The sequence below is a fragment of the Geotrypetes seraphini genome, chromosome 1, assembly GCF_902459505.1.
Source record: "Geotrypetes seraphini chromosome 1, aGeoSer1.1, whole genome shotgun sequence".
In the NCBI taxonomy this organism is placed as follows: Eukaryota; Metazoa; Chordata; class Amphibia; order Gymnophiona; family Dermophiidae; genus Geotrypetes; species Geotrypetes seraphini.
The window spans coordinates 341,733,062-341,749,954 of record NC_047084.1 but is presented as its reverse complement, the minus strand read 5'-3'; the positions used below and the strand labels follow the sequence as shown (position 1 = coordinate 341,749,954).

Sequence of the window (16,893 nt, the reverse complement as noted above, 5' to 3'; positions counted from 1 at the left end):
TAGGTTGATTATATGGTGTTAATGTAGACGTAGTGGTGGTCTGGGCATTTAAACAGCTGAACATAGAGGCAGGCCATTATTTAAAAAAAACCTCCTTTTGGATGTTTTTTTGATAATGGACATTTTCCCTGCTTCTACTTTCAACGTTTAAGGCCTTAGGCCAAAAGGGGACTTAGACGTTTTTTTTTAATTATGCCCCTCCACATGTTTATGGTCAAGGTTGAATGCACTATACAGATTATACATAGTTGATAATATTATGCTTAACATTTTTCCTTCAAGGGTTTCATTTGCATTATAGTTGAAAAAGATAATAAAACTCTGAAAAATATGTACAATGGTACTGTCTTTTTCAGTTTCTTTAGTAAACCCTTTCAAAATACTTCTTTATGAGCTCTATTGTTGTTGACTTTTACAAGGTCTTCCATCATTAAATCCAGTTTGTTGTTGATCTTAGTTCCTTTCTGAAGCTGGTCTTCCACACAACTTTTGTTTGGCAGATCTTGGTTTCGAAGTACTTGGCTCTGAGAAGTTTCTGGCAAGACAGTATTGCCTTGACTCCTTTGAGAATACAGTCCCCTTCTTTTCATTTCTCCAGAGCAGAGCTGAAACTTAAACGCTGCTTGGAAACCTCTGCAAAAGTTCTCGTTGAAGAAACCATATATGATAGGATTGATGCTGCTGTTAAAGAAGGCTAACCAGTGTGCAATGGGATAGACATAAATATTGACGATCTGCGACTGGGTTTCTGTCAGGTTGGCATAATCAGAAAGCATCATCAGACTCCACAAGGGAAGCCAAGACAGAATGAAGAGCAAAGCTATGATGATAAGCATTTTGATGACTTTTTGTTTCTTTCTAGACACAGAGTGGTGGTGATCCTGACCTTGTTTTTTGCCTCCAACCGGCACTGTGGTCTTGAAAAGAGTGATTCCAATTCGGGCATACATTATAACAATAAGCGAAAGGGGAGCTAGATAGATGTTAGCAAATAACACTGTTGTGTATATTTTACGCATTTCTGGATTGGGCCAGTCCTCTTGACACCAGTATATAGGGCTAGTTTTGTTGCTATATCCTAGAATAACCCTGAAATGTTTGTCCTCCTTCACATGGGACATGACTGCTGACGGACACATTATAGCAATAGCTAGAACCCAGATAACCACAATAATGACAACTGCAGTAGATATGGTAAGCTTCTGTTTGAAAGGGTAGACGATGCATCGGAACCTGAAAATAAAATAAAAAATTATTCTGTTTGTAAATCATCTGAATGACATCAAAATGGAAACAATTTATATGAAGCCAAAATCATATTAGCAGCACTTGAAATTTATGGAAAAAAAATTACCCTAGATCTAGTAGTGTGTGGTCAATTAACTAAACAACATTAACTTGTTAATTTTGTTCTGATAATCAGCTTAAACAAGATCATGCTTGAATATCTAGAGGGCTATTGGAAATGCCTGCATAGGTTTCTGCGAAATAATCACATAAACCCAATCGTCATAGAATCAGTTGTAAGATTTTTCTTATTTTTTTGTTGTTTCTTTTTTTAATTTTTCATTAAATATCACTTTATATTAATTTAATATTAAATAGTACTTATCTTTATTTGTCTGTTCATATATTAGGGGAGCGCCTCTACCAGCATGTCCATGTTTCAAAAACCTTTCAACAGGGTTGAGGCTCCCAGTATCAAAATTGTCATGTTCTAAGAGTAGCAGCTCCTCTCCATATGAATTCATTCTGCCAAAAACCTACTGTACCCAACTGTACACCAGAATAGCCCATATGCCTGCAGGTGCACCTATATGTAGGAACAGTAGGTTTTTGAAGGCTCACATGTTCCACCACAAGTGTACTAGTTAGAGTGTGATATGTGCCTGAGTCCCCTTCTTTATACACTTCTCCCTCAGTATTCGCGGGGATAGGGGCAGAGCCAGACCACGAATGGAGAAAAACCGCGAATAACTTCTGGTCTGGCTCTGATCCACCCCCACCTCCCTCCCGCCTTCTCCCCAGTATCCCGGCCTTACCTAGTGGTCTAGCAGGGTTTCGGGGCAGGAGCGATCTTCCTATGCTCCTGCCCCCTGCAGATTGCCAATAGGAAATGATTGACATGAGTTCCCGTAAGAACATAAGAAACGCCTTCACCGGAACAGACCAAGGTCCATCTAGTCCAGCGATCCGCACACGTGGAGGCCCATTTAGGCGCTCCTAGTTGGAGACCCGGATTTCCCGTATCCCTCAATATGATTTGCAAGAAGGTGTGCATCCAACTTGCGTTTGAAACCTAGAACAGTAGCCTCTGCCACCACCTCCTCCGGGAGAGCATTCCATGCGCCCACCACTCGTTGTGTGAAACAGAACTTCCTGACATTTGTCCTGAACCTGCTGCCACTCAGTTTCAGGCTATGACCTCTTGTCCGTGTCACATCTGAAAATGTCAGTAATGCTGCTTCCTGGTCAATTTGGTCAAATCCTTTTAATATTTTAAAAGTCTCTATCAGATCCCCACGTAGTCTTCTCCTTTCGAGGGTGAACAGTCCCAGTTTTCCGAGGCGTTCCTTGTAGCTTAAATTCTCCATGCCTTTGACTAGTTTCGTGGCTCGTCTCTGCACCCTTTCCAACAGAATTTTATCCCTCTTAAGGTATGGAGACCAGTGTTGGACACAGTATTCCAAGTGTGGTCTGACCATTGTTCTGTAAAGTGGCATTATAACATCTTCCGACCTACTCGTGATCCCCTTCTTAATCATGCCTAACATCCTATTTGCTTTCTTCGCCGCCGCCGCACATTGAGCCGTTGGCTTTAGGGTTCTGTCTATCAGCACCCCCAAATCCCTTTCTTGTTCGCATTTGGCTAATGTCACCCCGACATCTTGTAATCATGTTGTTTGTTTTTCTTTCCCAGATGCATCACCTTGCATTTGTCTATGTTAAAATTCATCTGCCACTTTATCGCCCATGTTTCCAGCTGGTTTAGATCCTTCTGAAGATCCTCACAGTCCTTTTGAGAGCCAACCGCCCGACAAAGTTTTGTATCATCTGCAAACTTGATTATATCGCATGATGTTTCCTCTTCCAGGTCATTTATAAAAATATTGAACAAGATGGGCCCAAGAACCGAGCCCTGGGGCACGCCGCTGGTCACCTTTTCCCAATCTGAGAATTTCCCATTAACGGTTACCCTCTGCGTTCTATTCTCTAGCCAATTTCTGATCCATCCGTGCACTTCTCCTCCAATTCCATGACTTAGTAGTTTACTCATAAGCCTTGCGTGCGGAACCTTGTCAAATGCTTTTTGGAAGTCCAAGTAAATTATGTCCACTGGATCTCCACTTTGCTTGTTCACCTTCTCAAAAAATTGAAGTAAATTTGTCAAACATGACCTCCCTTTCCTGAAGTGTTGACTAGCTCTCATTAGGTTGTGCTTTTCCAAGTGTTGTACAATGCGATCTTTAATTAGTGCTTCGATTATCTTCCCAGGAACCGATGTGAGACTCACCGGTCTGTAGTTTCCTGGTTCACCTCTTGATTCTTTTTTGAAAATCGGGATGACATTTGCTATCCTCCAGTCGTCTGGTATTTGCCCGGTTCTAATTGACATGTTAGCTAAGGATTGTAGTAGTTCCCCAATTTCTATCTTAAGTTCCTTTAATACTCTCGGGTGAATTCCATCCGGTCCAGGGGATTTATCACTTTTTAGTTTGTCAATCTGAAAGTAAATCATGTCCAACTCCACATTTATTGTTGTTAGGCTCTCCTCTATGTCTCCGGTGAATACCCTCCCAGTGTCTGGCATTGTTGTAGTGTCCTCATCTGTGAAAACAGAGACAAAGAATGAATTTAACCTATCGGCAACCTGTTTGTCTTCTTTGATTGACCCTATCCTTCCTTGGTCGTTGAGAGGGCCCACTGTTTCTCTTGCTGGTTTCTTTCCTTTTATATATCTAAAAAAGGGCTTAAAGTTTTTATTTTCTTGCGCTATCTTTTCTTCATAGCCTTTTTTGGCTTCTCTTACCGCTTTATGACACTTTTTCTGGTCAATTTTGTGACGGTTCCAGGCCTCCGTCGTTTTTTCCCGCTTCCATTGTTTAAACGAGTTCCTCTTTTCCCTTACTGCAACCTTCACCTCTTTGGATAACCAAGCTGGTTCACCTTTGCTCTTTTTTCGCCTTCCTTTGGATATCTTCGGTATGTAAAGATTCTGTGCTTCAATGATGGTGTTTTTCAGTAGAGACCATGCTTGATCAACTGTTTGGATTTCGGCTTTGCCTTCTTGAGCCGTTTTCTAACCATGGTTCTCATGCTGTCGTAATTCCCTCTTTTGAAGTTAAAGGTTGTGGCTTTAGTCTTGATTGGTTTCCCCTTTCCGATACCAATGGTAAAATTGATCATATTGTGATCACTTGTCCCCAGCGGGGCCGTAACCTCTACATCTGCTGTCCTTCCAGTAATACCATTTATAACCAAGTCCAGGATTGTGTTTCCTCTTGTCGGTTCTCCCACCATCTGTTCAAGGAAGCAATCTTCTATCATCTCCAGGAATTTTGTCTCCCTGCCGCAGATTGACGTTCCCAGTTTCCAGTCTATCCCCGGAAAGTTGAAGTCCCCCATGATTGTTACATTTCCTGATTTACATCCACTGTTAATTTCCTCCATCATTTCTTTGTCTGTTTCCTCAGTCTGTCCCGGTGGTCGATAATAGAGGCCAATTTGTATATCTGCTTCTTTTTGTCCAGGAATCTTTATCCAGAGAGACTCTAGTTTACCATTTGCTTCCATCTCCCCCTCTCTAACAGACTCTATTTCCTCCTGGACGTACAGGGCAATGCCTCCCCCTTTTTGCCCAATCCTATCTCTTCTGTATAGTTTATATCCTTGCAATGCCGTGTCCCATTCATTTTCTTCATTCCACCATGTTTCTGTTATTCCTATGATATCCAGTTTTTTACTCCTTGCTAGTTCTTCCAGTTCGCCCATTTTGTTTCTTAAGCTTCTGGCATTTGAGCACATACATTTAAGATCTGTTCGTGATAATTTCCTGGATTTAGTGGTCCTCACATCCCTTTTTGTATCCATTTGATCTTTTTCGTTTTCATTGCCCCCTGTAGTTTCTTCTTTTTCTTCCCCTATATCTGTGTGGTTGTTTGAAGTTTCCTCTTCAGGATATCCTGGTGTCCGGGCCATCGACTGGTTGTCGACTGTCGGCTCTCCCCTGATTAAAGCCTTCTCAATGAACTTCTTCATGTTCTCAGCTAGGATTCTCGCTCCCTGCTTGGTGAGGTGTAGACCGTCCTTTCTAAAGTACCTGCTTCTTCCCCAGAATGTTGTCCAGTTTCGCACGAAGTCGAAACCCTCTTTTTCACACCATCGCCTCATCCAGGCGTTAACTTTTCTCAGTTCATCTTGTCGCATTGAATCCGCTCTCGGCACCGGGAGGATTTTCGAGAATGCCACCTTCACTTCTCTGACCTTCAATTTCCTTCCGAGTGATCGGAGCTGGTCCTTCATTACTTCCCTATCGTATTTCCGTCCGCTAACATCGTTGGTTCCAACGTGGATAATTACGGTGGTATCCTTTCCTCCTGCTCCGTCTATGATCCTGGTGATCCTGCTGGCCACATCCCTCACTCTTGCACCAGGCAGGCAGGTAACCAGTCTATCCTCTCTTCCTCCCGCAGTGTCTCTCGAGACTACGACGGGAGCTCATGGCAGCCATTTCCTGTTGGCGATTTACATGGGGCAAGAGTGTAGGAAGATCACTCCTGCCCCGAAAGTCCGCTAGACCACCAGGTAAGGTCGGGATGCCGGGAGGAAGGCTGGAGGGAGGCAGGAGCATCCGAAACTATGGTGTTTCCCCCCCAAAAAAAAAAAAAAAAATTGCGAATATGTGAAACCGCGAGTGTCAAAATCGTGAATGGGGAGGGGTAAGTATAGTCCACTGCACCGACCACTAGGTTACTCCAGGAACCAGCTTGCTGCTCTAATAGGACTGGCCATAACATCTGAAGCTGTCATACAGGCTAATATGTACTGTTTCTTTCACATCTATGGGGGTGAGGGGGGTGGGGGTGGGAAGGGGTCAGTGACCACTGGGGGACTAAGGGAGATCATGCCTTAATCCCTCCAGTTGTTCACCCTTATGGCACTTATTCGTTATTGATACTAAATGATTCTTTCACATAGACCAGGGGTGTCCAACCTGCGGCCCGAGGGCCACATGTGGCCCCGTGAAGTATTTTGTGTGGCCCTGGTCGAGGCCGATGCAGTGTTTTCCTCTGCTGCCCCCAGGTGTTTACCATCTTGCCGGCTCCCTCCTCTGTCTTGCTGCAGCGTTTGCGCATTTGTGCGGCCTCAGAAACATTTTTTTCGGCCGATGCGGCAAAGGGAAGCCAAAAGGTTGGACACCCCTGAAATAGACAGTGCGAGGTAAAATGAAAAGCAACAACACAGGCTGAAACAAAAGCACAGGAGGAAAAAGCCTCAGAAACGAACCCTCCCATCCCACAATAATGGTTATAGGTGTTCAGGCAATAAGCTCATTGGCATAAAAAACCTTCCCTGGTATCTCATTTTACCTTGCACTATGTGAAAGAGTCATTTAGTATTATTAGTGGATTTTCACTGCATCTGTGTCTTTTATACTTGTTTGTTATTGAAACAGGTCAAACCTCAAATGCCCAATTTTTGCCATGGACATTTTCTGCAATGTTCCATTATTGCAGAAAAACATCCAAATCATAAGTCCACCTTAATCCTGCCCAAAACACGCCCCCTTCAGAGTTAGATGAACAGCATAGAAAACCGTCTACAAAATGTAGAGTTTTCCAGATGTCCGGATTTCCCCGGGCACGTCCTCCTTCTGATAAACTGTTTAAGGGGAGATTGTTGTTAAGTTTGAGTTATCATAGTAATTTTAATTTGTAATCAAATCATTCAATAAGAATAACAGATTGTTATGAATTATGTAGTTTTGTTGAACATTGCCTAATACTTGTGTTAATGGTGAAGTATCAAATCCAATAATTCTGATCTCATCTAATTCAATTCATGGCTTGCTGAGAACAGCCAAGTCAGGCCGGGTGCAGCTAGAGAAAGACAAAATGAGAAGGCAGAAATGGTAGTAGGTAGTGGTATAGCCAGATGACTGAATTAGGGTGGGCCCAAGTCCAAACTGGACAGGCCCAAAATTTTGCTTCACTCCTGCCTTTCTTGCCTCTTCCTTCCTTCCAACCTCCAAAACTAAAAGTAAAGATACCTGAGTTGGAATGGATCCCCAAGCCCTGACAGCTGCCCTTGTCATGTCAGCTATCCCTCTGAAGTCACTTCCTAAGCATAGGGCCTGGAAGAGACGTCAGAGAGAGACAACACTGACGCAGGTAGCAAGTTCGTAATGCTGCTCGCACAGGAAAAATTAAAGAGGTATAAGGGAAAGGGTGCACGCGGGCAGCAGGGGGGGTGATTGGGAAGGAGGGGGTGGAGAGGAGGACGGGTGCCTGCACCCTGTACAAGGACCACTCCTGGGGTGAACCGCCACTCCCTGCCCCACTCCCCCCACCCCCCCTTACTACATCGGTGACTGCAGGTATTTTCCTAGCCCCAGAGGGCTTAGAATTTCTCTCCAGTTGAGCTTAAGGCATTAGCTAAATTCCCAAATCTGTTCCCTTTCCCTCCTTTGACCTAGTAGAGAAAGAAAGACAGAAAGGGGGTGGGGAGGGAAAGAAAGGGGGCAGGGAGAGAGAAAGAAAAAGTGCAACCAAAGACTCATGAAATCATCAGACAACAAAGATAGGAAAAATGATCTTATTTTCAATTTAGTGATCAAAATGCGTCAGTTTTGAGAATTTATATCTGCTGTCTATATTTTGCACTATATTTAATGGGTTCCGAGGAGGGAAGTCCTGTCTCGTTTTGAGGAAAAAAATAAATGGTCACATTACTGCTGGGAGACGCTAAAGCTAAGCCCTGAAAAAGAGGAGACAGAAACTACTGGCTCAGGTGCAGCGCAGGCCAGGCCAATCTCCCACGAGAAAACAAACTGCATTATGGGGGCAGGGAGAGAAATTCTGCACAGGGACTTACAGTAGAATGAAGGACTCAGGCAAAGAGAAAGCCCAAGTGGGCCTGTGCAGATTGATGGTGACGGCTAAGAAAGAACTGTGCTGAATCAGTAAGACCGGTTTAAAAACAAACAAACACCCAAATCGATTTGAATCAATTCATCCAAAGTGAATCGATTCAAATCATGAATTGGGCCACTTTACTGAGCACACATTGATAAAGAATTGTCCAACAGCACCCCCCAGACTTTGCAATTCCTTTTGAAATTTGCAGTTATGCTGACTGTTCCAGACACGCCTTTAAAACTAGCTTGAAATGTGTCTCATGAAGTCCTGGTATCACAAATAAGTTACAGATGGTGATGTTATCTTACCTGTCAACTGCAATAGCCACCAATGTGAAAACTGATGCAGAAACTGATATTCCTTGGACCATTCCACTCATCTTGCATATCGTATTCCCAAATGGCCATCCTACGTTGAAAATAGAAAACATATTTCATATATTTTTATTCACTTTCAAAAATACACTGAGAGTAAAGTTATCAGACAAATTACAGTATTATGGAAGGGTATGAAGAGAAAATAGTGTTTCTAAATATCTATGGTCTCCATTTATTTTTGTAGATATTTTCAGCTCCCATACAATGCAGTTGTGTTACTTAAGATTACCAGATGTCCGGGAAAACCCAGACATGTCCTCTTTTTAGAGGACTGTCCAGTTTCCAGGAGGGATTTCCAAAACCTGGCAATTTGTCCGGGTTTTAGAAGTCCCTGTCTTCAGGGCCGCATCTGGAAGGCATCTGTGCATACACTGATGTCAACGAGATGTCATATGCATGCACACATGCGTGTGACATCATTGCATCGACATCCGTGCATGCGCAGACGCCCTTCAGACATGGTCCTTATCTCAGGGAAGTTTGTTTGGAGGCAGGGTGAGGACAGAGCGGGGCAGGACTAGGTGTCCTCTTTTTTTAATAGAGGAAATCTGGTAACCCTAGTATTACTGGATGCTTAAATTAAATTGTAGGACTCCTGGGAATTTAGCAGTACGGGATGCTTGTTTGAATTCCCAGTTCCTGTACCTTAAATCAATAGATTAATGTTTCTGCTCTGACCTCACTAGTAGACAGGCAGACTGGTACGAGACAGGTGCCTGTTCTGTTGTTGCTTTTTTTCCAGAAAGAGATAGAAGCTGATAAACTGAAAGAACATAGAAGTGTATATTATAATCAGTAGGAATACCAGTGGCAGCAAAAACATCCTCCCTTCAACTTTAAAGTAGGAATTCAATATTGAAACCATGTCTTTAGCTTTACTCGATCCTCTCCGACCACTAATCCTGTATTAGCGGAGGGTCTTCCAGCCAATGCCTTCATAATATAGGTCCTGCAATAGGAGTCTACTTGCTCGACTGGTATAACCAAAGCATAAGGCGTGAGATGAAAGCCTGCAGGAACCAGAATCTATAAAGTTGCCACTCTCCATCATTTCTATCTAGACAAAAGAGAAGACAGGGCTATCGCAGTGCATTTCATCAAGGCTTGTTGGCCACATATTGTGTTTCCAAAATATTTCAAGGCTGAAGGATAACATCATTTGTTATCTCTACAGGATTCTTGAGGATCCAAGACATCATTAAAAGAATCCTAACCAGTGAAACAGTTCCTGAGCTCAGATATACCTGACGCAGTGGCGTACCTAGGGTATGTGGCACCCGGGGCCCATCATTTTTTGACACCCCCCCATATAAAAAATATTTTTTGTAATGACCATGAAACAGAATAAATGGTCAGAATAGAAACAGGCAGTGAAAATTTTCTTATATTCCAAACATAACATAACATAAATTATGTCTGAATTGTCATGACATCAGAAGTACATATGGAGTAGTTGCAGGTGATGCTTGGGACAGTTCTGATTGTGTTAGTTCGGTTTTATGTGTTTTTTGAATAGAAGGGTTTTTATTTCTTTTTGAAGGTTTTGCAGTCTGTGGTCGATGTCAATTGGTTGTAGAGTTGGGGGTCGAGTGTTGCAGCTCGAATGGCTAGGAGGTTGTCGAACAGTTTTTTTCTTTTGACGTTTTTGGTTGGAGGGTGTGTGAATGGTGTGTGAGTTCTCCTATGTCTGTTTGAAGTGGATTGAATTATTTAGCTGAAGAAATTAGTTACCCCCTCATCCCACACACATTAATTCTCTTCCATTTTTGTTCCCATTATAAAAAACACTGATAAGTTCCCAGAAAAAAAATACATTAAAATAAGAAGTGAAAACAAAGGCCCCTACAGATGAGAACATAACATAAGAATAGCCTAACTGGGTCAGACCAATGGTCCATCATGCCCAGTAGCCCATTCTCATGGTAGCCAATCCAGGACACTAATACCTGGTCAAAACCCAAAGAGTAGCAACATTCCATGCTACCGATCCAGTGCAAGCAGACACTTCCCCCATGTCTTAATAACAGATTATGGACTTTTCCTCTAGGAATTTGTCCAAATCTTTCTTAAAACCAGCTACACTATCTGCTTTTACCATAACTTCTGGCCACTTCATTTTTAAGTTTAGATCTTTCCTTTCAAACAGAGACCTTGCTAGATGTCAAATACAGCACAAGGTAACTTCACATGGACTTAGCTGTGCAGGAAATGTGAATCTCCTCATACACCCACCATATAGTGCAAAAATGTGCAAAGGTCTGTTTTTTTCTTTCGATTACTACATAGCCTAATGCCACACAAGCAGCACTGTTACAAACATATTCTGTAGGTCAATGCTAAGGATAACAAAGTTTCCTTCCTTGGACCAGGAGATACTGATAAACCACTGGAAGAGATCCCAAAACAACACCCAAAGACCCACTCAGTGTGTGAACCAGTTGAGTGGAGTGGACTAACTGGGGGGTGGAAATGGGCCCAGAGTTTGCTCAGCAGAATTTTCCAGACCACCTCTTCCTCTCAACACATTGACACGCTGCCACCACCACCACTAGGAACACCTCACTGGGTAGGCCAGCTATGCTATAAACTTTATAAAACACATTATTTATTTTCTTATAAAGCACATATTTTAACTGAACTCTCTGACATCCTCAGCCTTTCCATTCACAAAAATAGAAGGAAGAAAAGTTCCCATTTCCTGCTGTCTCATGTCCCCGGCCTATACAATATTTTTTTTCTGCAGACCCTTCAAAAGTCTGACCAAATCCTCGTTTCACTTGCATTATAAAGTACTGAGGATGCCATCTCTCCCCAATCCCAGGTCCTAAAGTCTAAGACAGTAGCACAAACTAATGCTGCCAGATTCAAGAAAAAAAATTTCGATTCGATTCAGCCTATTGAATTGGTTTTTCAATTCGATTTTCCTGCCCAGTTGGGTGTTTTTTTCAAAACTCCTGGTGGGTTTTATAGCTTTTTCACCCTCTTTGGCTTCTCCTAACCACACTGGCGCTGTGGTGTAAATAAAATAAAGAAACAAAAAGGACTTTTCCTCTCTCTGTTAAATCCTAGCTCACGTTTGCAGTCCAACACCAGCTCTGGCGGGATACACATTTCAAATCTGACATATTATAATCACAAAACAGAAAATAAAATTAATTTTTCTGCCTTTTGTTGTCTGGTTATATTTCAAATCTTGTTGGTCCAAAGCTCTGGTTTTCTTCTGATAACTTGCTTGCCAGGGTCTCCTTCTTTCTTCTTTCTGCATGCTAACCATCCATCTGCCAACTCTGTCCTCCCTTTCCATTTCCCTTCCCTCCCCAGGAAGTCTGGTATCTTTCCTTTTTTCATCTCCCTCCACAGATCCACCTTTTCTTAACTACCCTTTCATCCGGCATCTCTCCCTCCTTCCCCACCACCCAAGAGTCCACCATCTCTCCCTTTCTTTTCCCAATTACCCTCCTATCCAGTATCTCTATCCCTCCTCCACACCATCCCTTGTGTCCAATTTCTCTCCCTTTCTGTTCCTTCCCTCCCTAAATCCCATGGTCCATCATCTCTCTCCCTCTCCTCTATTTTCAGACCCATTATTTCTTCCTCCCCCCCCCAAGTTTGGCATATGCACGTCTCTTTGAACACCCCCTTCCCTCCGTGTACTTCTAAACCAGGGTCACCCCCAAAGGTCTGTCCCCCCTTAAAGGTCTGCCTGTCCCCCCTTGAAGGCCTGCACCCCCCTTGAAGGCCTGTCCCACCCCCTTGTAGGCCTGTCCCCCCTTGAAGGCCTGTCCCCCCCCTTGAAGGCCTGCCTGCCTTTCCCCCCATTGAAGGCCTGTCCCCCCCCCTTGAAGGTCTGCACCCCCCCGAAGGCCTGCACCCCCCTGAAGGCCTGTCCCACCCCCTTGTAGGCCTGTCTCCCCCTTGTAGACCTGTCCCCCCCTTGTAGGCCTGCCTGCCTGTCCCCCCCTTGAAGGCCTGTCCCCTCCCCTTGAAGGCCTGCACCCCATTGAAGGTCTGCACCCCCTGAAGGCCTGCACCCCCCTTGAAGGCCTGTCCCACCCCCTTGTAGGCCTGTCCCCCCCCTTGTAGGCCTGTCCCCCCCTTGAAGACCTGCCTGCCTGTCCCCCCCTTGAAGGCCTGTCCCCCCCCCTTGAAGGCCTGCACCCCCTTGAAGGTCTGCACCCCCCTGAAGTCCTGCACCCCCCCGAAGGCCTGCACCCCCTCGAAGGCCTGCACCCCCCCCGACGGCCTGTCCCCCCCTTGAAGGCCTGTCCCACCCCCTTGTAGGCCTGTCCCACCCCCTTGTAGACCTGTTCCACCCCCTTGTAGACCTGTTCCCCCCCTTGAAGGCCTGCCTGCCCCCCTTGAAGGCCTGCCTGCCCCCCCCTTGAAGGCCTGTCCCTCCCCCTTGAAGGTCTGCACACTCCCCCGAAGGCCTGTACCCCCCCTTGAAGGCCTGCCTCCCCCCTTGAAGGCCTGCCTGTCCCCCTCCCTTGAAGGCCTGTCCCCCCTTGAAGGCCTGCCTGCCTGCCTGTCACCCCCCTCCCCCTTGAAAGCCTGCCTGCCTGCCCGCCCGCCCCACCCCGAAGGACCGCTCGCCTCCCTGGCCTCCCCGCACCACCTATGAAGCAGCACTACCTATGCTCCCGACCTTGCCGTTAAATCCCCCCACCACCATCCCCGAAGGACCACTCGCCCCACTGACCTTCCTGCACCACCTATGAAGCAGCCACAGCAGAATCGCGACATCAGCGATCCCTGCGCTGCTTCTTGCGCCGCGGTCCCACCCCTCCTCTGACTTCAGAGGAGGGGCGGGACCGCGGCGCAGGAAGCAGCGCCCTAGCAGCTCAGGGATCGCTGACGTCGCGATCCTGCTGCGGGCTGTTTCACAGGTGGTGTAGGAAGGTCAGTGGGGCGAGCGGTCCTTCGGGGGTGGGGGGGAATGAACGGCAAGGCCGGGAGCACCCCCTCAGGGCTGGCACCCGGGACAGACCGCCCCTCCCGCCCCCCCTTGGTACGCCACTGACCTGACGCTCACATCTCTAGTACTTTCCAACTGTAGGTGAATTCAATCAGTGACATAATCGTCCTATCTGTTCCAGGAAGAGAAGTAAAGATAAGGAGAACTGCATTCAAACTCTGCCACTCACAATGGTAGGACATTATGGAATACAGAGAGTGGAGAAAGGTACGTTGGAGATTAGCAACACCAGCCAAAGTATTCACAAATCTATTTTGTTGCCTCTGGCACATTGGGACATTGTGATTTTCCGTCTGAATGATTTAGAGCTGGATGCACTAAAAATGGTCATTAAGACCATGTGGATCACTGTTGGCCGATTTTTTTGGGCCAATTTCCCAACAGCGATCGATTCTCAAACGGCTTCCCATGCAAATGAGCTTGTCGGATATCTGCCATAATCCCACCCCACCAGTCTTGGAAAACTGACTCTGACACATGCGCAAAGCTGGCAGGGGAATCCCATACAGCTGAACTACAGGTGAAGCCCCAAAGCAGCCTCTTGCCGCTCCCCTTTTCGGGACAGGAAGCTTTTTTTATTCTTTTTTTTTAATGTGTGGGCACAGATGTTGTACATATGTTACCCGTGCACAATATCTGTCCCCATTTTTTAAAAAAGTTGTGCCCCTCCCCCGATAGCTGCCGAACCCCATCCCAATGATGGCAACGGTCCCTGAAAAATAAGAGACAAGAGGGATGGCCACTCCCCCCTGTCTCAACAACTCTAGAGCATCCAGGCCATTGAGACCACCATCTTCCCCCCCACACACACACACAAAGGCCCTCCTCCCACCACCCCACCAACAAGTACTCAAAGGAAGACCCTGGTGGGTTGGAGGGCGGGGGGTAGTCATCTCAGAACTCTTCCAGCTCAAGCACACACACACTTCGCCCCCCCCATACCTTTTTCAGGAGACCGGCAGGAGGGGTGCCCACTTCCTCCTGCTGGCAGACCTGCCTCTTCAAAATGATGGGCCTTTCCCTTCCCAGTGCATCCTAGGATACACTGGGAGGGGCCTAAGGCTCTGATTGGCCCAAGCGGCTTCCTGAGATACACTGGGAGGAGCCTAAGACTTCAATTGGCCCATATACCTAAGGCCCCGTTGTTTTTTGGAGGTCATTTGAGGTAATCACTAAAGTCAGTGTATGGCAAAGCAATGTCAGGGCATCGATCGGTAGGCTAGTTTTAATATTAATGACCTCATTTGCATGGCAGAGTCAGAAGGATATGGCAATACTTGAGAGGGTCCAGAGGAGGGCGACAAAATGATTAAGGGCATGGAAAACCTTTCGTACACTGAAAGATTGGAGAGACTGAGGCTCTTCTCCCTGGAAAAGCGGAGACTCAGAGGAGACATGATAGAGACCTACAAGATCATGAAGGGCATAGAGAGAGTAGAGAGGGACAGATTTTTCAAACCTTCAGAACATAAAAGAAAAAGAGGGCATTCGGAAAAGTTGAAAGGGGATAGATTCAAAACGAATGCTAGGAAGTTTTTCTTTACCCAGCGTGTGGTGGACACCTGGAATGCGCTTCCAGAAGGCGTAATAGGGCAGAGCACGGTACTGGGGGTTCAAGAAAGGATTGGACAATTTCCTATTGGAAAAAGGGATAGAGGGATATAGTTAGAGGATTACTACACAGGTCCTGGACCTGTTGAGCCGCCGCGTGAGTGGACTGCTGGGCACGATGGACCTCGGATCTGACTCAGCAGAGGCATTGCTTATGTTGCTTATGTATGTACATCCCTTTACCAAGACCGATGATGAACACATCACCCTAGTAAGGGCACGAAAAATCAAGAAGTAGTGCCTTGGGTTTTTGAGGTGAGGTAATTAAATTTACTTGATATGAGTTTGTTTTCTGTTGCATTCAAATTACTTTATTGATCATCTCTATATTTTTCCTTATTTAATTGACTTAAAAATTGGAGGCAATATTTTTAGAACCGGTTCAGATCTCTTTGTGCAATATAGTTTTGCTTCATGAGCTTCATCTTTTCTAGACTTGGAAAATCTGATGATGGAAATGTTTTGTTGTTTTGGTTTGTTTTTTTAAATAAAATAACATATCCTACATTAAAATAACAAGTTTCAGAGGTAGTGCACTTTCAGAAAAGTAAATAAAACCTCTTTATATGGTTGTAGGTCAGTCACTGCACAAAATTTCAGGTTTAATAAAATGACATACTAAACTTTTAGATGTATGGAATTGCTTTGCTGGCTTCATCTAAAGATGAGCAGAGAATGCATACAGAGCATGCTCACACCATGATGCCAGCTTGAAATCATGTTATGAGGTAAAAACCTCAATTTTTCAAATAGCCTCTAGGTAAGAAATGGAAACGTACAATTTCCCAATTATATTTTAAAAGACTCCTTGTAAAAGTACTGGGAAATATACATGTACAAGTACAGTCATTTTACAAAGAACATTTTGCTATGGCATAGTTCTTAGGAGTAGGCAGATAATGGGTTTTATTCAACTGTGGTAAATTTTTCTTCAGCATATTTATTTATTTTATTTATTTGTTTTAGGCATTTATATACCACCTATCAAAGTGAGAACACCCACCAGGGATTCAAGACAAAGCTAGATAAGTTCCTGCTGAACACGGACGTACACAGGTAGGGCTAGTCTCAGTTGGGCGCTGGTCTTTGACCGGAGGGCCACCGCGTGAGCGTACTGCTGGGCATGATGGACCACTGGTCTGACCCAGCAGCGGCAATACTTATGTTATGTTCTTATGTTCTTATGGTTTACAATCAGATGCTCAAGCATTTCAATATCTCTTTCAAAAACCTATAGAATAAGCCTTTGGGTGACAGGATGGTTAGGATAGGCTGGAGTAGGCTTCAATGGTAACTCCAGCAGTGGGAACCTAAAGACAGTACCAGGTAGACTTCTATGGTCTATTGCCCAGAAATATTACAGAAAAGACAATTTAACCGTGAATAGACTGTAGACTGGATGGACTGCTGTCATTTACTATGTTACTGTGATGTTAATATCTGAGGAAAGTTATGAATCTCAGATTCAAATGTCTAATATAATTCTCACAATTTTCAGTCCTTTGATGAAACAAGATTCTGTCTTGAATCACAGCTCTTTGAACTTTTTTAACCTGTTTGGCTTGATGTTTGTTTTATTGATTTGTTTTAAATTGTACTTTTATGTGTGGTGCTCTGTGCTCTGCTTAATTTATAAATTAGTGTGCTAAAAGCCACACTAATTTATAGGCAGAACACCAATGAAAAAGCCTAAACCTAAGTTTTCAATCTACACGTGTAAGTGACAGATTTTACAAATCTGGATTTCAGGAACAGCCAATTAAGGAGCTGAGTGGACTCCCCCCCACCCCCC

At 44.7% G+C, this 16,893-nt stretch overlaps 1 protein-coding gene across 1 annotated transcript in view; it reads right to left on the bottom strand.

Annotated features, from left to right (window-relative positions):
- Positions 1 to 374: 374 nt before the first annotated feature.
- Positions 375 to 16,893, bottom strand: part of NPFFR2 (neuropeptide FF receptor 2) — a 108,326-nt gene continuing 91,807 nt past the window's right edge. Inside the window, exons 3-4 of the mRNA XM_033960331.1 lie at positions 8,447 to 8,546; positions 375 to 1,233 (exon numbers count right to left, since the gene is read on the bottom strand). Coding sequence (XP_033816222.1) covers positions 375 to 1,233; positions 8,447 to 8,546 — 959 coding nt within the window. The remainder of the gene's footprint in view (positions 1,234 to 8,446; positions 8,547 to 16,893) is intronic.